At 38.5% G+C, this 24926-nt stretch overlaps 1 protein-coding gene across 4 annotated transcripts in view; it reads right to left on the bottom strand.

Annotated features, from left to right (window-relative positions):
* The window catches only part of ATRN (attractin), a 189365-nt gene that overhangs the window by 123883 nt on the left and 40556 nt on the right, over positions 1-24926 (bottom strand). For all 4 annotated transcript variants that reach the window (XR_015139359.1, XM_086333323.1, XM_086333324.1 and 1 more), the window contains exons 2-3: positions 6362-6445; positions 3985-4098 (exon numbers count right to left, since the gene is read on the bottom strand). Coding sequence is in view for 3 of the 4 variants with exons in the window: in XM_086333323.1 (XP_086189449.1) it covers positions 3985-4098; positions 6362-6445 (198 nt within the window). In the remaining variant the exon portion in view is untranslated. The remainder of the gene's footprint in view (positions 1-3984; positions 4099-6361; positions 6446-24926) is intronic.

Genomic DNA, 24926 nt, shown 5'->3' with positions numbered 1-24926 from the left:
GTTCGATCCCTGGGTTGGGAAAATCCCCTGGAGAAGAGAAAGGCTACCCACTCCAATATTCTAGCCTGGAGAATTCCATGGACTATACAGCAAAGAACTGGACATGACTGAGCAACTTTCACTTTCATGACAAAAATAAACTTTTAAAGAAAAAAGGAATACAAACATCAACCCAGTGTGCAAGGCAATAGAAAGTGTGTGGGTGAGAAAGTGATGGTGCAGGTGGGCCATTCAACTGTGACCCAGAGCTGCCTCCACCTCCCTGTCCCCTGCCCCTAGGCAGGTGAATAACTGCAGACTCAGCTTAGGCTGCAGCCAGCAGTTCAACTTGAGAATCAAGAACTGCTTGCCCTGGGGTTCTTCATAATCTTGTATTTTAAACACAGAGTATCACTGTTCAGAACCATTTTTGAAAATCACTGAACTAAAGATACTGTCTTAATTCAACATAACTGTCCCAGACAGACATGGACTCTCTAAACACACCTAGGGCACAACCTGACTTTGCCAACTACACTGTGTAAGTTTACTAGTAATCCTCAGTTGTTGTTGTTCTTTTTTAAAAATATTTATTAGTTTGTTTCTTTTGCTGTGTCAGGTCTTAGTTGCTGCACTTTGGCTCTTTGTTGTGGCGCATGGGCTTCTTTCTAGTTGTGGTGTGCAGGCTTAGCTGCCCCGAGGCATGTGAGATTTTAGTTTCCTGACCAGGGATCAAACCCACGTCCCCTGCATTGGAAGGCAGATTCTTAACCACTGGGCCCCCAGGGAAGTCCCAGTAATCCTCAGTCTGACACACCCGTCTACTTATAAAACACTACACTCAAGGACAGGCAGATGTGGAAGGTAAGCCAGATTCTTAAAGTCAGGGATAGGAGCCAGGGGATGGGCCAGACAACATCTATACTTCTGACTGGTGAAGAAGATCTACAGTCACAAAAGAGATTTGACTTGCCACAGTCTGACCATGATTTCAACACAGTGTTGGACACAAAGACTGACTCCCGCTTTCACAAGACTTCCTCTAACAGCTCTTCATCACAGTCTAAACAACTGCCTCCTCAGTATTTGACTTTCTTAAAAACAACAAAAACTTCTAAAAGGAATAAAAATGTTCTCAGAGAGGAAAACTACTCTCCCTGCTGCATCATCACTACCACCTCTGCGTCTTCTTCCCAAAAGATATGAGCAGAGCTGGCAGGTGTTCCACACAGGTGCTACGCTTTCACATTTGTTGACGTGAATGCACCACAAAATCATAATGTTGTACAACTGGATGAGAGTTGCTCCAGTGGTTCTCAAACTTGCCAAGCAGTGGAACTCTGTTAAACAAACTTTATTCAGAACTTCAACATATAAAAGATAAATGTAATCAACCAGTTCAGTATCCAACTCAACTTGACGGTTTGGGATGCACCCAGTGAAACACAGTACACCACCTTCTGTTCAGGCTTCAGAAGCTGAGGAGCAGAGCACTTAAATGACCTGTTCAGACTCATGAAGAGATGTGGGCAGAACTCAGATTAGAAGTCCACATCTTCTGAATCCTGTGTGGCTCTCCTTTTCTTTATTTGGCTTAACAATCTGCCTCCAAGCTCACTCTGTTCTGGTCCCCACAGCACATTACACTGGATTGATTCCTCTACCCAAAGTCCTCCTGACCCAAAGGCACTCCTCAGCATCCCATCTTTGTGAAAGTGCCTTATGACTAACAGTTATTTTCACATTCTTCGGTATATCAGTGCTTCAAGAGTCTGTGTTTCAGGGAAATTTCAATTATTAAACATACATTGCCTCACTATGATTTTAGAAGATGCACACTCAAATATGTCATAAGTTAAATTTTAACACAATCAATAATTACTTTATACCTGTCAGTAAATAAACTTTTTAATAGAAACTTAAAAATCCTCCTGTTGTCTGTACATTTACTTTGGCTTCTCTCAAAAGTCAATGACTAAAACAGTTATACCCTTCTGTTTATTTGTTGCTGCTACTGGTTCACATGTCTGCTCATTAAATACACAGTCAGGTGAACTATATGGTTATGCAAACCCACTTGGCAAATGTTCCCACAGAGCTACTGGCAAGCTCATTCAAAGTGCCTGGCACACAGAAGGGACTCCATGAATTTTAATTAACAAATGCAGTTACCAAGTGAACCTTCAACATGTTCAACATATACTATTATCATGACAGCATCATACTATAGATATAATAGTTTTTGTGCCTATGTTAAAGTTTGGTGTGCTTCTTGCTATAATACAAGGTATGAGTCAAATTCTGGGATAAATATAGATAGTCCAACATGTGGCCAATCCTCAATGGTACCCCACTCCAGTACTTTTGCCTGGAAAATCCCATGGACGGAGGAGCCTGGTGGGCTGCAGTCCATGGGGTCGCTAGGAGTCGGACACAACTGAGCGACTTCACCTTCACTTTTCACTTTCGTGCATTGGAGAAGGAAATGGCAACCCACTTCAGTGTTCTTGCCTGGAGAATCTCAGGGACGGGGAAGCCTGGTGGGCTGCCGTCTATGGGGTCGCACAGAGTCGGACACGACTGAAGTGACTTAGCAGCAGCAGCATAGCCTATCCACCCTGTTCTTTGGTCCTCTAAGTGAATCTCTGAAACCCAGAAAATGACCTTGGTTCTCAGTTCAAAGATATATTGGAGAGATTTCTAAGCCAAAGGGAGTGGAGAAATACAAGGGTACATTAGTCCTCTGACCTCATCTGTCCTTTGCCTTCTCGTGTTTGGCTTCTCGCCTTCTGTTATCTCCTCATTCATATGAGACATCAACCAGCCCCATGTGAGGAATACAAAAAATATTGTTAAATTGATTTCTTTTAAAGTCAGAGAACTAAAATATTTGAGGGGAAGAAATCAAGAAAGTCAGTTGTAAATGAAAAACTGACAACTATGACTCTCTGGTGCTGCTGCTGCTAAGTTGCTTCAGTCGTGTCCGACTCTGTGCGACCCTATAGACAGCAGCCCACCAGGCTCTCCCATCCCTGGGATTCTCCAGGCAAGAACACTGGAGGGGGTTGCCATTTCCTTCTCCAACGCATGAAAGTGAAAAGTGAAAGTGAAGTCGCTCAGTTGTGTCCGACTCCTCGCGACCCCATGAATTGCAGCCTACCAGGCTCCTCCGTCCATGGGATTTTCCAGGCAAGAGCACTGGAGTGGGGTGCCATTGCCTTCTCCATGACTCTCTAAGGATATGCATTTCAGAAAACATATTTTAAAAATCCTCTGTAGAGTAAAAGGAAGAAAACTAGACCAGTTTTGAATTCACATGTGGTCAAAAATATGATAAATAACACAGCTATTGACTGTTGATAAAAAGTAAAATGCCAAAACAATTCAGAATACCCCATATATTTGGTGTTAAACTGTTTAACTATAAACACAAAATATACTTTCTGAAAAAAAAATCACAACACATAACTGGAATGCTTCTCATTATCCACAGATAACCACTGCTCATTTATGTATATTCTTCCAGAACTTTTTCCTCACCCATGTTAAGGTATTTACATAATTACATATCACACATACACACAACTACATATGAATACAACAAATAATTCCTGAATGCTTATGCAATGAGGAACACAACAAGGATCAAAATGAACATGATTCCTGATTTCATTTTTTAACAGAAATATTATTAGTCAATATATTACAAAACATTTTCAGATGTATACTTCACCACCACCACAAGAAGTAGGTAAACTTGATACTACTATCACAGTTTTACAGATCAGGAAACTAAAAAGAGAGTATTTTGCCCCGCAGTTACCCAGTAGTTACAGGCAACGAAGTCAGGACTAGCACACAACCGACAGGACTCCATAACTAGTACTCTTTCCATGAAAACGTTTTAAGTGATAAAAAGGTGAATCCAGTGAGAATACAGTCTAGGAGATACATGAATTCAGAAATCAAATAATGGTTAATTATTATTTATATGACTGAGCTTACCTAAAGGCAGCAACTAGGGGTGCATAAATTGAGTCCCCGTCATAAACATATAAATGGTCCCAACTACACTCTGTAGCAAAATGATTGAAACGAAGTCTCATTATTCTATTTGGCCTGAAAAGAACAGAAAAAAGTAATTTATACTAATCATCATCACTCCCAAACATTTGAGAAAAAAACAGTTTTTTAAAGAATCTATAGAGAAAAGAAATTAAGCACTCCTTCACTTGTCAAAGATTTCCTTAGTACTTGCTATGTGCAAAAGATCACCAAACATGCAATGGTAAACAAAATATACACGGTCTATGCATCTTGGACCTCACAGTCACCATTCTTTACCAATTCATTAGCCCTTCTTAGTCAACTTCAGACGCCATACTACCTCATTTCACAAACATACCTGTCGATCCTCTAAACTCACCTGCCCCTCTGCCTTTTCATGGAACTCCCTGGAAAATCCCCAATCTAGAGAAAAAAGTTTATCTGCTTTGATCTAGACTGAATCTAGAGGAAAAAAGCCATGCTGGAAAAAGTCACACCACTGGGTAGGCTGGTTCCAGTACTGGTGCTCTGATTCTGCCAGCCGTCTTCCTAATTAACTTTCAAGTACTATTTCAAACCACTCAGTCCCATCTACCTGCTTATGCTCAGCACGCAGACAAAATTTTCTCAAATTCCTGTTTTCCAAAATAGGTACACACCTATCTACTTTTCCTTCTATCTCTGAAATATTTAAGATCTCCCTCTCTTCTGAAACTCCACACCCACACTTAAATCTCTTCAAGTATCACATATCTTATAAAAAACAAAACAAAAAAACTTCAAATCCCAACTCTCCTTCCAGCTACTAATGCACCTGTCCCTTTCTCCTCTGAAATGCCACAGAAGACTTTGCTTTTCTCAAATTCTTCACATCCCACTCTTCATTCTCCAACCTGGCTTTAGCACAAACACTCTATTCAAAAAGTTTTTGGTACTATCCACACCATCTATATCTTGGTGATTTCTAACTATAAGTCTCCAGCCTGAATCTTTTGTCTACTTCATATTTTGTGTCTAAATAACATCCCTAATCAAACATCTAAATAAATACATAAACAAGTTAACTTACATGGTGATGAATACTGCAAAGAAATTAAAGGAATGTGATGTATTAATAGTAGTACAACAAGTGGTGGGGAAATACTCCAGAAAGTTATGGAAAAGATTAAAATAGTGAGAGGTAAGCCATGTGAAAAGTTGGAAGAGACAATGTTTCAGACAGAGAGAACAACAGTCTTAAAGTCTTAGACTTAAGAAGTTGATGTGTCCGAGCAACATGAAGAAAATCAGCATGTGTGAAACAGCAAACAGAAGAAGCCACGAGATAAGGAGTGAGTGAGAAGTGCGCAAGGGACAAAGGTAAAAACTGGAGCTGGAGGCCAATTTCAAGGCTTTTACAGTGGCCCAGGAGAAAAGAGGATGGTTGGTGGTTCTTTCAATAACTGTAGAGTTGAAAACGAAAGGGAAAGCATGGGTCCTACTACTAATGGAAAGAAAGGTACCTGCTGACTGGTAACACCTGCCATGGAACTGTTAGGTTAGCGAGAAATAAACTTCTATAGATTAAATCACTAAAAATAATAATGAAATAAGCTAACCAACAAACAAATAAAAAGGGCAATCCAAATCTCCTGCCTTCCCTGCTACCTATTCAAGCAAAATTTTCTTTACATACTTCAACCATAATAAAATATTCTGTTTTCTAACTATCACAATCAAAAATATATAAATTTCTGGTATGTATAATTCATCTGCAAATCAACACAAATTTTAAAATTAACACTGAAGATTAAGAAAAAAATTTTTTTGTTGTTGTTGTTCAGTCGCTAAGTCGTGTCTGACTCTTTGTGACCCAATGGACTGCAGCACACCAGGCTCCTCTGTCCTCCACTATCTCCCAGAGTTTGCTCAAATTCATGTCCATTAAGTGTGATAAGAGAAGGAAACGGCAACCCACTCCAGTATTCTTGCTTGGAGAATCCCATGGACAGAGAAGCCTGGCGGGCCATGGTCCATGGGGTCGCAGAGAGTCGGACACAACTGAAGTGACTGAGCACGCAAGTCGGTGATGCTTTCTAACCATCTCATCCTTTGCCATCCCCTTCTCATTTTGCCTTCAATCTTTCCCAGCATCAGGGTCTTTTCCAATGAGTTGGCTCTTCACATCACATGGGCAAAGCATTGGAGCTTCAGCTAATCAAATTCACTTGTGAAAGAAAAGTTTATCAAATAAAAAATATTTTAAGTTGATATAGACTGTTAATTTTACTTGTTGGAAAAGTAATCTCACAATGAGCTCTATCTTAAAAAAGAAAAAAAAGTCATTATTACTTACTGTCCTTCAATGAGCCATGTGCATTTTGTTTTATATTTATAATTTCCAGGTCCATCTGTTATAAATCCAGAAGATCCAGTTAGTCTGTAATTAAATAAAGTTCAAACTCATAAAAATTTAATGTATTAATAATATCCTTCTTAATTCTCAATACAATCCAAGTGGGTACACTGATATATATTATGGCCAAAAGAAAATGACTGGATAGTTATTTCATTCAGATTACACAAATCTGGATGAAACAAAATCTAGTCATATACTTAAGAAAAGGGGATACAAACATATGAAAACCAAAAGGAATGAACAAAAACACCAAAAATTTTCCAGCTAAGATGGGAAAATCACATTTTGCACTATAAAAATGGCCACAAGAAGTGACTTATAAGTTGGTTTTTAAAAAATAGGGCCACACAGTTACCATTACAAGAAAAATGTGCTAATACAATAAACATGCTGTGGCCAGCATAATTGTGATGGGCAAGCACATCAATCCACAACACCCAACAGCTGAAGTGGCAATCCACTGCATTCCATTAGCAGTATACATCAGCACCTACTCCCCACACACATGCCAAGCTTGGAAGTTTATCAATATTTTTAGGTCTTGCCAATGATAGGCACATCCTAGTATCTCATTGATATTTTTACTGGTACTAATGCTAACGTATGAGTTTTTTCTTATATGTTTTGATCATCTGCATTTTCTCCTTTGCAAATTAAGATTCCATATTCTTTACCTACTTTGCTACCAAGTTGTTGTTGTTGTTCAGTCACTAAGTTGTGACCGACTCTTTGCAACACCAGGAACTGCAGCATGCCAGGCTTCTCTGTCCTTCACTGTCTCCCTCCACTCTCATATCTGTTGAGCCAATGATACCACCCAATCATCTCATTCTCTGTCACCCCCTTTTCCTCTTACCCTCAATCTTTCCCAGCATCAAGGTCTTTTCCAAAGAATTCACTCCTTGCATCACATTTAAGAGCTCTTTTTATATCAAGGAGCTCCCATTTGTATGGTAAATGTACTATAAATATATTTCCTCAGTTTATTTTTTCTTTATACTTTGTGTCTACTATCTTTTGCTATATAGAAAATTTTAATATATAAGAAGGATGCTATCTTTCCTAATAGCTGTTTCCAGATCACTTTTCCTCCCTATTCCATCAACAATGTCAGCTTTTCTGAAACAGATGCTCTCTTCTGGATCTGCATTCCTTACTTTCTGAGTCACCTACTGACACACCAGTTACTCCTCTTCACCTACTCAAAATATCAGCATCTATTTCACTAACCTCCACTCAACCATAATAAAGATGTTCCACCCAAAGCCCAGCAACTCCGTATTTTAAACTTCACCATTAAGAATCTTTTCCTCTACCCTACTTTAGTTACCAACTCTTTTCAGACCTGCTGTTAGGAGTAAAAGCTCTACCACCAAAATCTCCATTTAAGGTGACCTACACTCTGATGACCATTTCTGCTTTCTCTAGTTCATTTAGCCTAGCTCCCCCTCTCTAGTGAGTCTCCAGCCCCAGAGACCACAATCCACAAACTCTTCATGTTCGTCACTCACACATCCCGCTTTCCAACTTACCTAGTTATGATTCCTGGGTCCATCACAAATACCATCCCCTGAAAATCCCTCGACATCTTCGCATTCTCTCTCTTGCTGTACTTGCCTGATATCAATGTCTCTGTGTCTTATTCCCCAACATCCATCCCATTCCCAAAATGTCAGTCTAAGCCAATCATGATTTCCTGTGCCCTCGTGCCAATTAGAAATGTGTATCAGTTAAGTTCTAATGTAATTCACAGAAAAACCTAAATAGTAATGACTTTAACCAAGATATAAAGCCCAAACGTAAGCAACCCGGAGCACATAAAGCATTTCTATGATCATTAGGGACTTCTATCTTGTTGCTCTTGTCCTCCTCAACATGTGCTTCCACCTCATAATCCAAGATGGCTGCACAAACTCCAATTATCATCTCCTTATTCTACCCAGCAGGAAGGAGTTGCAAGGAAACAAGGTACATACGCCCTTTCCTCTAAGTCAAAAATGACCATTCAACTTACCCCCTAGCCAAAACTTAGACATACCTAAATGTACAGGGAGGCTGAGAAATAGAGCCATTATCCCAGATGACCATGTATATACTCAGTGAAAAATCAGGACTCTTTATTGAAGAGGAGAAAGGCTATTATTTGGGTCACAGCATGTAATCTAATCTTAGGTGTGAGGGGAAGTCTGATGGAAGGCTTCTAGGAAATATTTCCTCATTCCTACGAAAGGTAGTGTGGTAGATAGGAAGCTATGCCACCTAGACCTCCTCTTCAAGAAAAGACTTGTTGCCAGCTGCAGAAGCGATTGTGGTCCACAGACAGCACCCAGATGTCAGTTCCATCAGGAGTTGCCTTACCTCAGGCCATGCCCTTCCAAGTACAGTCCATCCTAGAATGGATATAAAGGCTGGGCATTTTTCAATTTAACACAGGACAACTCTGGCAAGCAATCATTACTCCAGAGCTCTCTTTTGTCAGGCCTGCATTGAAACTCAACTTCTTCCTTTGCCCAGTTCTGCTTCCTGCCCCTTCCTCACCTAGATGTTATACCTAACTTGTACTTCAAACTTCATCTCAGCAAATGCTTTTAAGAAACCCAACCTGTGACAGAAATCCTGAGACCAGCCTTCTTCCACTGGACTTTGCTGTGTTTGGATTTTAATTTAGTCATTATGCCATGAGCCAGAACACAAAGCCAGCACCAAGGGTGACAAATCAAAGGTGAGTGCAAAGGTCCCTGAAGAATAGTACAAAACAACCACGGAGACCACCCCAATTTTATAGGTAAATAAATTTCCCACTAGCTCAGTTTTGTGGTATTCTACTATACTTTCCTCTTAAGAGTTTCTACAGACTTCACATGGACTTGTTAAGCTATTTGCAAATATACATCACTTTTGGAAAAAGATTATTTTATTTTAAATATTTACTTTGTATCTTTAAACATACATTTACATAATTTTACAGATAATGAATAGATGTGATCAGACAGGCTTTTTAGGGTCAACTAAAGGACAATTCTCCTTTTTCTTTCTTTACCGCCCTCTCCAGGTACTTCCCCCTTCTCCCCACCAAGATAAACATTTGACCACCTCACAAGCATTCTTATTTTTCTTCATACCTACAAGTTCCTAACAAGAATGTCCCTGATGAGTAGCCTCTAATGGTTCTCTTAAATCAGTTTTGGTTATACAAATTATTATTACACTAATCTTCTTATATCATCCTCTTCTTCATTCAACTAAACTTTGTGGGAAATGCTCCAAGATATTGGGAACTGGTTTAATTCATGTAGCATAAATTCTACCCTACAATATATCATTTTTTTTCTGCCTTTCTCCGACTTTCTCATTTTGTTTTCAGTTGGTTGGCAGTATGTACACTGCTGCAGTAAATATCCCTATAATGTGACCTTACTTGTGCTTTTATTTCTAAGGAAATAATCTTAGGAGGAGGATTACCAGACCAAAAGAAATATGAATTTTAATTGTTGACCAGGCCGCAAATTATTTTCCAAAAGACTATAACAATTCACATTTGCACCAATGATAAATGAAAATATTCTATTCTCTACATCCCTTCTATATTAGGTGTTCTTGTTTCCTTTAAATTTTACTAGTTTTTAATTCAAAATTCCTTGTATTCTAGTAAATGGCCTGCAACTGGTTACTGAAAACATAAAGAGATTTGAAAGGGGAAGGCCAGGAGTATCAACCTAAAATTTCAGGTCTAATTTTTCAGTATAATTAGTGGTCTAGGTATGGACTCTGGTATTTCCCATGTCTTCACCAGCAGCAACACAAAAGCATCAAACTGAAACACAGACATTTTAACAACACAAGACCAGAAACTTAAAAGAATTAACTCCTTGCTATTACTAATTTTCCCACTTAAGAATACATAGAGGGCAATTCTTCGATGGAAATGAATACAGGGAAAATAGGGGAATCCTCTATAGGAGGCAGGTTTCAAAGGAATAATCTTGTAACTTGTAAACCACATCTAACAGTTTGCAACCCCATGGACTACAGCTTGCCAGGCTTCTCTGTCCATGGGATTTCCCAGGCAAGAATACTGGAGTGGCTTGTCATTTCCTTCTCCAGGGGATCTTCCTGACCCAGGGATCAAAACTCCATCTCCTGAATTGCAGGCAGAGTCTTTACTGCTGAATCACAAGGGAAACCCCATCTTGTAACTATTTCTAACTTACTTGTATTATTATTACCAGACAATATAACATGTAAAACCTCAACTTTTTTCATCTGTTAAAAATTTTCTTGGGACTTTCCTGGTAGTCCAATGGTTAAGAATCTGCCTTCCAACACAGAGGATGTGGGTTTGATCCTTGATCGGGGAACTAAGATCCCACATGCCATGAGACAACTAAGCCCACGGGCCACAACCACTGAGCCCACGCACTCTTGAGCCCATGCACCGCAACAAGAGAAGGCCACATGTGCTGCAACTAGAGAAAGCCAGAGCACTGAAACAAAGACCCTGTGCAGCCAAAAATAAGTAACACCATGTTCATCTTCCCAAGGGAAATCTTACACTCCAGAAAGACATTACTTAACAAAGTTGGGACTGCTTAGGAAATGTTCCTGGGCCTACATGTTTATTAAAACTAGGTGAATTAATCTCTTAAAAAAGAGAAAATGGTTTTCTTTATGGTCAAGTACCTTGAACATTAATAAACTTTGATCAAATTTCCTTGGATATTTGAAAAAGAAATCTATTGTAGCAATGTATACTTATGTATGTGTTGTTGCTGTTTAGTCACTAAGTCATGTCCGGCTCTTTTGAGACCCCATGGACCATAGGCCGCCAGGCTCCTCTGTCCAGGGGATTTCCCACACAAGGATACTGGAATGGGTTGCCATTTCCTCCTCCAGGAAATCTTCCCGACCTATGGATCAAACCCATGTCTTCTGCATTGGCAGGTGGATTCTTTACCACTGAGCCACCAGGGAAGCCCGTATTTATATATACACAAACATAATTAAGTTTACTGAATGCACTATTCAATTCCTTTTATATTTTTGTTTATAAAAAATCTACCAAATCTAATTCAGATGAATGTATACTGAAATGAGGTACTATGACTGCTCCATCACTGACATTTCTCATTTTTTTTTGCTTTCTGTATTTATTTAGCCGTACAAGCTTACAACTATGAGACCTTCATAAATTATGCCTATTAACTCATTTAACTTATTTGATACTCAAATTCCACTTTGTCTATAACTACTGATTTTTCTTCATTTTCCTGGGCCTTAAATATTTACTCAACTCCTTATTTTTTATATTTCTTTATATTGCATTGACCAAAAAGTTTGTTTAGTTTTTTCCATAAGATGGCTCTGGTAGTGCTCAGTTGTCTTTAATTTCATTCAAAACAATTGTGTAGGACTGTATTGTGACAACTGTAATATCAGTGTACATTTTTTTTAAAAAGCAGAAAAATCAGTGAATTTTTGTGTAGCAATTTTAATATTGAAGATGGAAGAAAAAAAGCAACACTCAGCATATTATGCTTTATTATTTCAAGAAAGGTAAAAATGCAAGTGAAATGCAAAAAAAGTTTTGTATAATGTCTGGGAAAGGTGCTGTGACTGATAGAATGTACTAAAAGTGGTTCACAAAGTTTCGTGTTGAAGATTTCTGGCTGGATGATACTTCACAGTCAGGAAGACCAGTTGAAGCTGACAGCAATCAAATTGAAAACATCAGTATTATACCACATGGGAGACAGTCGACATACTCAAAATACCCAAATCAAGTGCTGAAAAGCATCTGCATCAGCTTTGTTATGTTAATCGTTCTGATGTCTGGGTTCCACATAAGTGAAAAAAACCTTCCTAACTGTATTTTTGTATTCAGTTCTCTACTGAAATTTAACAAAAACATTCCATTTTTAAAACCGATTGTAATGGGCAATGAAAAGTGGATATTGAACAATAATGTAGAACAGAAGAGATCATGGGACATGTGAAATGAACCACCACAAACCACACCAAAGGCCAGTCTCCATCCAAAAAAGATGCTGCTGTGTACATGGTGGGATTAAAAGGGAGTCCTCTATTATGAGTTCCTTCCAGAAAACCAAACAATTAATTCTAACAAGTACCATTCCCAATTAGACCAACTGAAAGCAGCACTCAACGAAAAGTGTCTGGAATCAGTCAACAGAAAATGCATAATCTCCCATCAGGACAAAACATGGCCGCATGTTTCTCTGATGACCAGGCAAAAACTGTTACAGCTTGGCTGGGAAGTTCTGAGTCATCCAGGTATTCACTGGACATTGCACCTTCAGATATCCATTTATTTCAGTCTTTACAAAATTCTCTTAATGGAAAAAAATCTCAGTTCCCTGGAAGATTGTAAAAGGCACATGAAACAATTCTTTGCTCAAAATGAATAAGTTTTAGAAATATGAATGGGCCTGAAAAATGGCAGAAGGTACTGGAGTGAAATGGTGAATACATTGTTCAATAAAGTTCTTAGTGAAAATGAAAAATGTATTCTACTTTTACTTAAAAATTGAAGGACTTTTTTGGCCAACTCAATAAAATTTTCAAAAATTTATTTCTTCTTTTCAATTTTTAAATTAAAAAAATTATTTTATATTGGAGTATAATTGATTATAGTTATAGTACAGTCATTATGTTATTTTCAGTTGTACAACAAAGTGATGCAGTTATATGTACATGAGTCTATTCTTTTCAAATTCTTTTCCCATTTAGGTTATTATAGTATTGAATAGAGGCTTCCCTGGTGGCTCAGACAACAAAGAATCTGCCTGCAATGTGGGAGACCTGGGTTCAATCCCTGGGTTGGGAAGATCCCCTGGAAGTGGGCATAACAACCCACTCCAGTATTTTTGCCTGGAGAATCCCCGTGAACAGAGGAGCCTGGTGGGCTACAGTCCATGGGGTCGCAAAAAATCAGACATGACTCAGTGACTAAGCACTAGTATTGAATAGAGTTCCCTGTGCTATGCAGTAGGTTCTTATTGGTTATCTATTTTAAATATGGAAGTGTACATACATGTCAGTCACAAACTTCCAATCTATTCCTCCCCTCTATCTCCTGGTAACTATAAATTCATTCTCTAAGTCTGTGATCCTGTTTCTATTTTGTAAATAAGTTCATGTATCATTTCTTTAGGTTCCATAACTAAAGGATATGGTACACTTGTCTTTCTCTGACTTCACTTACTATGATAATATCTAGGTCCATCCATGTTGTTGCAAAAGGCATTATTTCCTCCTTTTCGTGGCTGAGTAATATTCCACTGAATATATGCACCACATCTTCTTTATCCATTTCTCTGTCAGTGGACATTTAGGCTGCTTCCATGTCTTGGGTGTTGTACATAGTGCTGCAGTGAACACTGGGGTGCATGTATCTTTCTGAATTACAGTTTTATCCAGATATATGCCCAGCAGTGGGACTGCTGGATCATATGGTAGTTACATTTTTAGTTTTTTAAGGAACCTCCATACCGTTCTTCCTAATAGTTGCACCAATTTACATTGCCAAACGGTGTAGGAGGGATCCATTTTCTCCACCCCTCCTCCAGCATTTACTGTCTGTAGACTACTTGATGATGGTCATTCTGACAAGGGTGAAGTGATACCTCATAGTGGTTTTGATTTGCATTTCTCTAATAATTACTGATGTTGAGCATCTTTCCATGTGCTTCTTGGTCACCTGTATGTCTTCTCTGGAAAAATCTCTATTTAGGTCTTCTACCTATTTTTTGATTTTACTTTTTTTTTATTGTGCCACCAGAGTTGTATATAAATTGTGAAGACTAATGTCCTGTCAGTTGCATGGTTTGCAAATATTTTCTCCCATTCTATGGGTTGTCTTTTTGTTTTATGCTTTCTTTTGTTCTACAAAAGCTTTTGAATTTAATTAGATCCTACTGGTCTATTTTTGTTTTTATTGCCATTATTCTAAGAGATGAATCAAAAAAGATACTGCTACAAAAAATAGATAATCCTGCAATTTATGTAAGAGTTCTGCCTATATTTTCCTCCTAAGAGTTTTATAGTGTCTGGTCTTACATTTAGGTCTTTAATCTATTTTTAGTTTATTTTTGTGTATGGTGTTAAAGAATGTTCTGATTTCATTATTTTTACCTGTAGTTATCCACTTTTCCCAGGACTATCTTTAAAGAAATTGTCTTTTCCCCACTGTATAATCTTGCCTCCTTTGTTGTAGACTGACCATAGGTGCATGGGTTTATTTCTGGGCATTCAACCCTGTTCTATTGATCTGTATTTCTGCTTTTATGCTAGTACCATACACTGCTGACTGTAGCTCTCTAGTATAGCCTGAAGTCAGGGAGTCTGATTCATCCGGCTCCATTTTCCTTTCTCAAGACTGCTTTGGCTATTTAGGGTCTTTTATGTCTGTACAAAAATTTTAAGACTTTTTTGTTCTAGTTTTGTGAAAAATGCCATTAGTAATTTGATAGGGACTACAATGAATCTGTAGACTGCCCTGGGTAGTAGTATAGTCATTTTTACAATATCAGTTCTTCTAATTCAAGAGCATTTTTCCATGTTTGTGTCATCTTAGCTTTCTTTCTTCACTGTCTTAAAGTTCTTGGAGTACACATCTTTTGCCTCCTTAGGTAAGTTTATTCCTAGGTATTTTATTCATTTTGATGCAACAGTAAATGGAATGTTTCTTTACATTCTCTTTAATTTTTCATTGTTGCTGCTAAGTCGCTTCAGTCGTGTCCGACTGTGCGACCCCATAGACGGCAGCCCACCAGGCTCCCCCGTCCCTGGGATTCTCCAGGCAAGAACACTGGAGTGGGTTGCCATTTCCTTCTCCAATGCATGAAAGTGAAAAGTGAAAGGGAAGTCACTCAGTCGTGTCCGACTCTTCGCAACCCCATGGACTGCAGCCTACCAGGCTCCTCCGTCCATGGGATTTTCCAGGCAAGAGTACTGGAGTGGGGTGCCGTTGCCTTCTCCGTTTTCATTGTTAGTGTATTGAAATACTACTACTCTTGTATTCTGCAATTTTACTGAATTCATTGATGAGCTCTAGTAGTTTTCTGGTAGCAGTTTTAGGATTTTCTATGTATAGTATCATGTCATCTGCAAACAGTGACATAATTATATTACTTATTTTTCGATCTGGATTCCTTTTTTCTTCTCTGATTGCCATGCCTAGACTTCCAAAACTACGTTAAATAATAGTAATGAGAGTGGACACCTTTGTCTTCTTCCTGATCTTAGATGAAATGCTTCTCATTTTTCACCACTGAGAATCATGTTTGCTGTGGGTTTGGCATATACGGCCTTTATTATGTTGAGATAGGTTCCCTCTATGCTCACATCCTGGGTGTTGAATTTTGTCAAAAGCTTTCCTGCATCTATTAAGATGATCATATGGTTTTTATTCTTCAATTTGTTGATGTGGTGTATCATAGGATTAAGTTGTGTATACTGAAGAGTCCTTGCATCTCTGGAATAAATCTCACTTGATAATGGTGTATGATCCTTTTAATATACTGTTGGATATGGTTTGCTAGTAATATTTTCTTGAGTTTTGCATCTATGTTCACCAGTGACATTGGCCTGCAATTTTCTTTTTTTGTGATATCTTTGTCTGCTTTTAATATCAGGGTGATGATGGTCTCATAGAATGAATTTGGGAGTGTCCCTTCCTGGGTGGTTTTCGGCAATAGTTTGAGGATAGATGTTAACTCTTCTCTAAATGTTTGATATAATTTGCCTGTGAAGTCATCTGGTCCTAGATTTTTGTTTGCTGGAAAATTTTTTAATCACAGTTTCAATTTCAGTATTTGTGATTGGTCTATTCATATTTTCCGTTTCTTCCAGGTTCAATCTTGGAAGATTAAACCTTCCTAAGAATTTGTCCATTTCTTCTAGACTGTCAATTTTATTGGCATACAGTTGCTTTTAATAGTCTCTTATGATCTTGTGTAATTTTTTGGTGTCTACTGTAACTTCTTTTCCATTTCTAATTTTATGGATTTGAGTCCTCTCCCTCTTTTTCTTGATAAGTCTGGCTAAGGGTTTATTTTTGTTTACCTTTTCAAAGAAGCAACTTTTAGTTTCATTGATCTTTTCTATTGTTTTAGTCATCTCCATTACATTTATTCCTGCTCTGATCTTCATGATTTCTTTCCTTCTACTAACTTTGGGTTTTGTTTGTTCTTTACTCTCTAGTTGCTTTAGGTGTAAGGTTGTTTATTTGAGGTTTTTTCTTGTTTCCTAAGATTGTATAAGTATAAACTTTCCTCTTGGCACTGCTTTTGCTGCATCCCACAGGTTTGGGGTCACCCTGCTTTCATTTTCACTTGTCTCTCAGTAATTTTTGATTTCCCCAGTGATCCACTGCTGTTTTAGTGGCATACTGCTTAGCCTCCATGTGTTTGTGTTTTTTCATTTTTTTCTTGTAGTTGATTTCTAATCTCATAGTGTTGCAGTCAGAAATGATGCTTGATATGATTTCAATTTTCTTAAATTTATCAAGGCTCACTTTGAGGCCTAGTATGTGATCAATCCTGGTGAATGTTCCATGTGCGCTTGAGATGAATTTGTATTATGTTGCTTTTGGATGGAATGATCTACAAATATTAAGTTTAATGTGTCATTTAAGGCCTTTGTTTCCTTACTGCTCTGTGAATGAGCTGTCTGTTGATGAAAGTGGGGTGTTAAAGCCCCCCCACTCTTACTGTGTTACTGTCAATTTCTCCTTTTATGGCTGTTAGTATTTGCCTTATATATTGAGGTGCTCCTATGCTGAGTGCATAAATATTAACGACTGTTACATCTTCCTTTTGGACTGACCCTTTGATCATTATGTAGTGTCCATGTCTGTTCCAACACTCTTTACTTTAAAGTCTATTTTGTCTGATACAACTATTGCTTGTCCAATTTTGATTTCCATTTGCATGGAATACAATTTTCTATCCCTTTTCGGTCTGTATGTGTCATTAGATCTGAGGTGGGACTCTTGTAGACAGCATATATATATAGGTCTAGTTTTTGTATCCATTCAGTCAATTTATGTCTTTTGGTTGGAATACTTACTCCGTTTACATTTAAGGTATATAATATATATGTTCTTACTGGCATTTGGTTAACTGTTTTGGATTTGTTTTTCTAGGTGCTTTTCTTTCCTTTCTCTTTTGTTCACTTCTCTTGTTATTTGATCACTAACTTTAATGTTGTGTTTAGATTCCTTATTTTTTTTTCTGTATCTATTGAGATTTTTGGTTTCTGGTTACCATGAGGTTTTCAAATAGCAATCCATATATAACCAAGATTGTTGTAAGTTGCTAGTTGTAAGTTGGAAATGCATTTGTGCTCTCCTCTTCTTAGAACTGCTGATTTTGACGTATTTGTGTGTGGATGATTTCTTACCATCACTAATCACTTTATGTTTATCTTTTTTTATTTTTGTATGTTTATCTTTAATAGTGAGTTTTTCCTTTGTAATTTTCCAGTTTCTAGTTATGGCCTTCTCTTTACTGCCTAGAGAAATTCCTTTAGCATTTGCTGCAAAACTTGTTATGGTGGTGCTGAATTCTCTTAGCTTTTGTCTGTCTGTAAAGCTTTTGATTTCTCTGTCAAATCTAAATGAGAGCCTTGCTGGGAGGAATATTCTTAGTTGCAAATTCTTCCTTTTCATCACTTGAAATATATTGTGCCACTCCCTTCTGGTCTGCAGAGTTTCTGCTGAAAAATCAGCTGATAGTCTTAAAGAAATTCCCTTGTATGTTATGTTGTTTGTTGTTGCTTCCTCTTGTTGCTTTTAATATTTTTTGTCTTAAATTTTGTCAATTTGATTACTATGTATCTCAGTGTATTCTTCCTTGGATTTATTTGACCTGAGCCTCTCTCTGTGCTTCCTGGACTTAAATGACAGTTTCCCTTCCCACGTTAGGAAAGTTTTCAGCTATTATCTCTCCAAATATTTTCTTGGGTACTTTCTCTTTCTCTCTCTTCTCTTTCTAGGACCCTTATAATGAGAATGTTGGTACTTTTAATGTTGTCCCAGAGATCTCTTAAAGACTGTCCTCATTTCTTATTCTTTTTTATAATTCTGATCCATGGCAGTGACTTCCACCACTCCATCTTCCAGCTCACTCATCCATTCTTCTGCCTCAGTTATTCTAATATTTACTCCATCTAGTGCATTTTTTCATTTCAGTTACTGTATTATTCATCTGTTTGTTTTTTAGTTCTTCTGCTGCTGCTGCTGCTAAGTCACCTCAGTCGTGTCCAATTCTGTGCGACCCCATAGTCGGCAGCCCACCAGGCTCCACCATCCCAGGGATTCTCCAGGCAAGAACACTGGAGTGGGTTGCCATTTCCTTCTCCAATGCATGAAAGTGAAAAGTGAAAGTGAAGTCGCTAAATCGTATCCGATTCTTAGCAACCCCATGGACTGCAGCCTACCAGGCTCCTCCGTCCATGGGATTTTCCAGGCAAGAGTACTGGAGTGGGGTGCCATTAGTTCTTCTAGGCCCTCATTAAACATTTCTGTATCTTCTCCACCTGTGCCTCCATTCTTTTCCTCAAGATCTTGGATCATTTTTACTATCATTACTCTGAATGCTTTTTCAAGGAGACTGCCTATCTCCACTTCATTTAGTTGTTCTTCTGGGGTTTTAACTTGTTCCTTCATCTGGGACATATTCCTTTGTTGTCTCATTTTGTCTAACTTCCTGTGACTGTGGTTTTCATTCAACAGACTGCAGGGTTCTAGTTGCAGCTTCTGTTTTCTGCCTTCTGGAAGATGAGGCTGTCTAAGAGTCTTGTGCAAGCTTCCTGGTGAAAGTACCAGCTGAAAGTGTACCTGTTCAGTGGTGGGTGGAGCTGGGTCTTGTCCATCCGGTGGGCAAGGCCATGTCAGAGCATGTGTTTATTGGGGAGCTACTTACTCAGGAAGACTTAAAGCAAACAACCTGCTGATGGGTGGGACTATATTCTCTCCCTATTGGTTGTCTGGCCTGAGGCATCCCAGCACCAGCAGCAACAAGCTATTGGGTGGGGCCAAGTCTGGTGAGAAAATGGCAGCCTCCAAGATGGCTCACACCAATGAGGGCTACCCAGGACTGCTGCCACCAGTGTCCCTGTCCTCACAGTGAGCCACAACCACCCCCTCCACCTCCACAGGAGATCCTCCAATACTAGCAGGTAAGTTTGATCCAGTCTCTTATGAGACCACTGCTTTTTCCCCTGGGTCTTGGTGCACACAAGACCCTATCTACACCCTCTAAGACTAGAGTTTTAGTTTTCCCCACTCCTGTGAAATTCGAGTGATCAAACACTGCTGACCTTCAAAGCTACATTCTCTGGGGACTCCTCCTCCTGTTGCCAGACGTCCAGGCTGGGGAGCCTAATGTGGGGCTCAGAACTTTCATTCCTCTGGGAGAACTTCTGTGGGTATAATTATTTTCTACGTTGTGGGTTGCCCACCCCATGTGTATGTGATTTGATTTTGTCTTGATTGCATCCATCCTACCATCATGTTCTGGTTCCTTCTTTGTCTCTGGATGTAGGATACCTTTTTTTGGTAAGTTCCAGTATTCTTTTGTTGGTGGGTGTTCAGCACTTAGTTATGATTTCGGTGTTTCCATCAGAAGGTGTGAGCTCACATACTTCTACTCTGCCACAGGCACACCTGAGGCCAAACTGAGGTCAAGGATAGAGAATAAAAGTTTGTTTCTATTAAACAGAACGTGCTTAGGTTTTATTTCTCAACCTAGTCTAACAGTTTCACAATATAGCCTATTCACATTTAGCATGAGGACAATTATATTGATTTGATTCCTTCCAACCAAAATTTTAAATCAACCTTAATAAGGATTAGCTTATATAGAATAAAATGTAATCATCAAATATGTACAATATGGTAAGTCTTGACAAATTTATACACACATAAAATCCCCCAAACAAGATATAAAATAGTTCTATCATCCCCTCAATGTTCCCTCAGACCTCCTTGCAGGTAATCACTCTCAACACTGATCTTGTTTCTATCACTGAAGACTAGTTTGACAGAACCTGATTTAATGAAATCATACCAAGACACTTTTATGCCTTGCTTTTTTTGATCAGCATGTTTCCAAGTACTGTGTGTATCAATATCTTGTTCTTTCCTATTGCTGGGTAGCATTCTGTTGTATGAATATTTAGACTACAACATGTCTATCTATTTTCCTATTGATAGACACCTGGATTATGTAGTTATAGATGCTTATGAACAAAGCTGCTAAAAACACTTGTGTACAAGCCTTTGTGTGGACATTTCTCTAGGATAAACATATACTAAAAATGGGAATCACCAGATCGAAGTATAGATACACACCTAAATTTAAAGAAACTGCCAAAGTGTCTCCTAAGTGATTACATTATATTAGACTTCCATCATCTAGGTATAAATATTTTCTGCTCTCAGGTCTCCCAGTACTCCCACAGCCTTAACAATACATCCCTTCAGCAATATACTGGACTCTGTAAGTGGGAAAGACCTATTGCACTCCATGGATACAACATTGTGCTTTCCAGATCTGCAACTTTGTGACCCTTGCACCTTGCTTCACTGGCCCAGCTACACTGCTTTCTGTGTCTAGAAGAATCACAACAGAATTTAGATCCCAGAGGTTCCTAGAGGTCCCCATAGCAAGCTGCTTCAACAGAAGCATGGAGCTTGCAGTTAGGAGAGTCAGGGAAACAAGTCTCATTCAGGCTTCTAGGTCTTTCCTCTCTATTGTTAAAGCCCATCTGAGTCTGGGTTTTCTTGTGCTTCTAACTGAAAGCATCCCAACTACTTATTTCACCAACTCCAAGATAAACATGTTTCTCTTAACAGCTCAGAAATCAGGATGTATTATAAAACATGCAGTTTAAATGATTATTTTTTTCTTTCTTAGAAGTAAATGAGATACAGGTATATTTTACATTCAGTGGCATCTTAAGATGCATTATATACACATGGCAAACCCTAAACCTGGTTGAATCCAACTCTCTGCTCACTCTGTATATGAAACCAAGCAGCTTAATAAGGCTAGAGACAAAACACTGTGCTCACTGGTCTCACTCCATACTTATAAACACATTTCTCAAGGAGGTTCCCAGCACTGTGGGAAAATCAATTCTTTCACATCCCTGGCCGACTCACTGCTATCCCTTATTATTGTTCACTTTCCAAACCCTCTTCCCTTTCTTCAATTTTAGCTGATGGTACTCTGATTACTCCACTGTTTCATGTCTATTTATCCCCAGTGGAATATAAATTTCATGACAACCAGGACTTTTGGCTGTTCTATTCATTATTCCTAGTGTCTAGAAGTATATCTGGCATCCTAATAATACAAAATGAATAGCTGGGGAAAGAAGAAATAAATCAGAAGAGACCTACATTTCCTTCCATTACTTTAATGCAAGTACTTTGCTCTCCCCTAGTTACAATGGATAGGGTCACACCCCTTACCTGGGTCCAGAATTCTTAAACACTACTCAATCAAGGGCCTCACCAGAACAAACCTAATTCTAAACCTATGCTATACTTTTCTTTTTTTTTTTTTTTAATTTTATTTTGAAACTTTACAATATTGTATTGGTTTTGCCAAATATCGAAATGAATCCGCCACAGGTATACATGTGTTCCCCATCCTGAACCCTCCTCCCTCCTCCCTCCCCATACCATCCCTCTGGGTCGTCCCAGTGCACCAGCCCCAAGCATCCAGAATCGTGCACTGAACCTGGCCTGGTGACTCGTTTCATACAAGATAGTATACATGTTTCAATGCCATTCTTCCAAATCTTCCCACCCTCTCCCTCTCCCACAGAGTCCATAAGACTGTTCTATACATCATGTCTCTTTTGTTGTCTCGTATACAGGGTTATTGTTACCATCTTTCTAAATTCCATATATACGTGTTAGTATACCGTATTGGTATTTTTCTTTCTGGCTTACTTCACTCTGTAAGTTTGAAGCTCCAGTTTCATCCATCTCATTAGAACTGATTCAAATGAATTCTTTTTAATGGTTGAGTAATACTCCATTGTGTATATGTACCACAGCTTTCTTATCCATTCATCTGCTGATGGACATCTAGGTTGCTTACTTTTCCTATCTACTGACTCAGCATAAGACAAGCTGTTGGATTTCCTTCTTAAAAAAAAAAAAAAAAACTCACCTGTCATGTTCAGCCTACTTTTTTTTCTTACATTTACATCAAAAATCTTAAGAAGAATTATCTACTCTTGGGAAATCCCTGGTGATCCAGTTGTTAGAACTCCTCGTTTTCACTGTCGAGGGTGTGAGTTCAATTCCTGAACAGGGAACTAAGATCCTGCAAGCTGTTCAGTGCAGCCTCCCACCGCTGCCCCCAACAACAAAAAAAAAGACTAGGGACTTCCCTGGTGGTCCAGTGGTTCTGCTTTCCTGTGCAGGGGACACAGGTTCAATTCTTGGTCAGGGAACTAAGATCCCACATACTGTAGGACAAGTAAGCCCACACCCCAGCTAGAGAGCCAGCATGCTAAGTCCATGTGTGACAAACAGAGAGCTCGCATGCCCCAACTACTGCACCTGCGTACTCTAGAGCCCAAGCTCTACAACATGAAGCCAGCATGCTGCAATTAGAGAAAGCCCATGTGCTGCAATGAATAGCTGGCACAATGCAATGAAGACTCACGGACAACACTCTTATCTCCTAGTATCTTAACCCCATTTCAATGGGGTCTAACCCTCACCCCTCCTCTGAAATCCTTTTGTTAAGGTACAGAGGGGTAAATTTTCAGATCCCTCCTTACTTCAACACTTGAAATAGCAGATTACTTTCTCTTTTTTTGCATTTAATATTATGTTTTCTTCCAATTTTTTTGAGATATAATTGAAATACAGCACTGTAATTATCTGACTTACATACTTCATGAAATTATCACAATAAATTTACCAAACATCCATCACCTCATATAGACACACTAAAGAAACAGAAAAAAGTTTTTCCCTATGATGAGAACACTTAAGATTTAGTGTCTTAATAACTTTTATATATAACAATCAGCAGTGCTAATTAAATATATCATGCTATATATCCCTAGTACTTCCTTATTTATAACTAGAAATTTGTACCTTTTGACTATTTTCATTTAATTCCACTACGCCCTGCCTCTAGTAACCACAAATCTCATCTCTTTTCCTGTTTGTTTTTGAAGTATAATAGAACTATAACGCATGTTATACAGTGTTTTGATATTTCTATCCATTTCAAAATGATAACGATAAGTCTAGTTACACTCTCATCATACAAAGATATTACATAGTTACTGACTATATTCTTCACACAGTACATTTCATACCCATGAGTCATTTGCAATGGTAAGTTTGTGCCTTTTAATCTCCTTATTTTTTTCCTCTTCCACTCTCATCTCCTCTACCAACCACCTGTTTGTCCTCTGCATCTACAACTGTTTTCTTAATGTTTGTTCATTTGTTTTTCTTTTTAGATTCTACATACAAGTGAATTCATACAGTATTTGTCTTTCTCTTATTTCACTTCGCGTAATACACTCCATGTTGTCACAAGAGGCAAGATTTCTTTTTTTATGGCTGAATAATACTCCATCCCAGGTGGTGCAGTAGTAAAGAATCTGCATGCAATGCAGGAGATGCAAGAGACTTGAGTTTGATCCCTAGGTCAGGAAGATGCCAAAGAGTATGAAATAGCAACCCACTCCAGTACTCTTGCCTGGAAAATTCCATGGACAGAGGAACCTGGCGGGCTGCAGTCCATGGGTCACAAAGACTCAGACTGATCATACATACACACAATATACATACATGCCACATCTTTATCCATTCATCTATTGATGGGCACTTAGGTTGCTTCCATATCTTGGCTATTGTAAATAATGCTGCAATGAACATAGGGACACACATGTATAATCTCTAATTGGTGTTTTCTTTCATTTGGATAAATACCCAGAAGTAGAACTGCTGGATCATATAGTAGTCTATTTTTAACTTTTGAGGAAACTTCAATCTGTTTTCAGTTTTCATTCCAATCCCAAAGAAGGGCAATGCCAAAGAATGTTCAAACTGACACACAATTGTACTCATTTCACATGCTAGCAAAGTAATACTGAAAATTCTCCAAGCTAGGCTTCAACAGTACGTGAACGGAGAACTTCCACATGTTCAAGCTGGATTTAGAAAAGACAAAGGAATCAGAGATCAAATTGCCAACATCCGTTGAATAATAGAAAAAGCAAGAGAATTCTAGAAAAACACCTATTTCTGCTTTGCTGACTACGCCAAAGCCTCTGACTCTATGAATCACAACAAAATGTGGGAAATTCTTCAAGAGACGGGAATACCAGACCACCTTTCCTGTCTCCTGAGAGGCCTGTATGCAGGTCAAGAAGCAAGTCAGAATGGCAAATGTAACAACAGACTGGTTGACAACTGAGAAAGGAGGACATCAAG

The sequence above is a fragment of the Bos grunniens genome, chromosome 13 (genome assembly GCF_055505025.1).
Source record: "Bos grunniens cultivar Pamir isolate PY7600 chromosome 13, Bosgru_T2T1.0, whole genome shotgun sequence".
Taxonomy (NCBI): Eukaryota; Metazoa; Chordata; class Mammalia; order Artiodactyla; family Bovidae; genus Bos; species Bos grunniens.
Note: the sequence above shows the minus strand (reverse complement) of the source record. Positions and strands in the feature narration are given on the sequence as shown.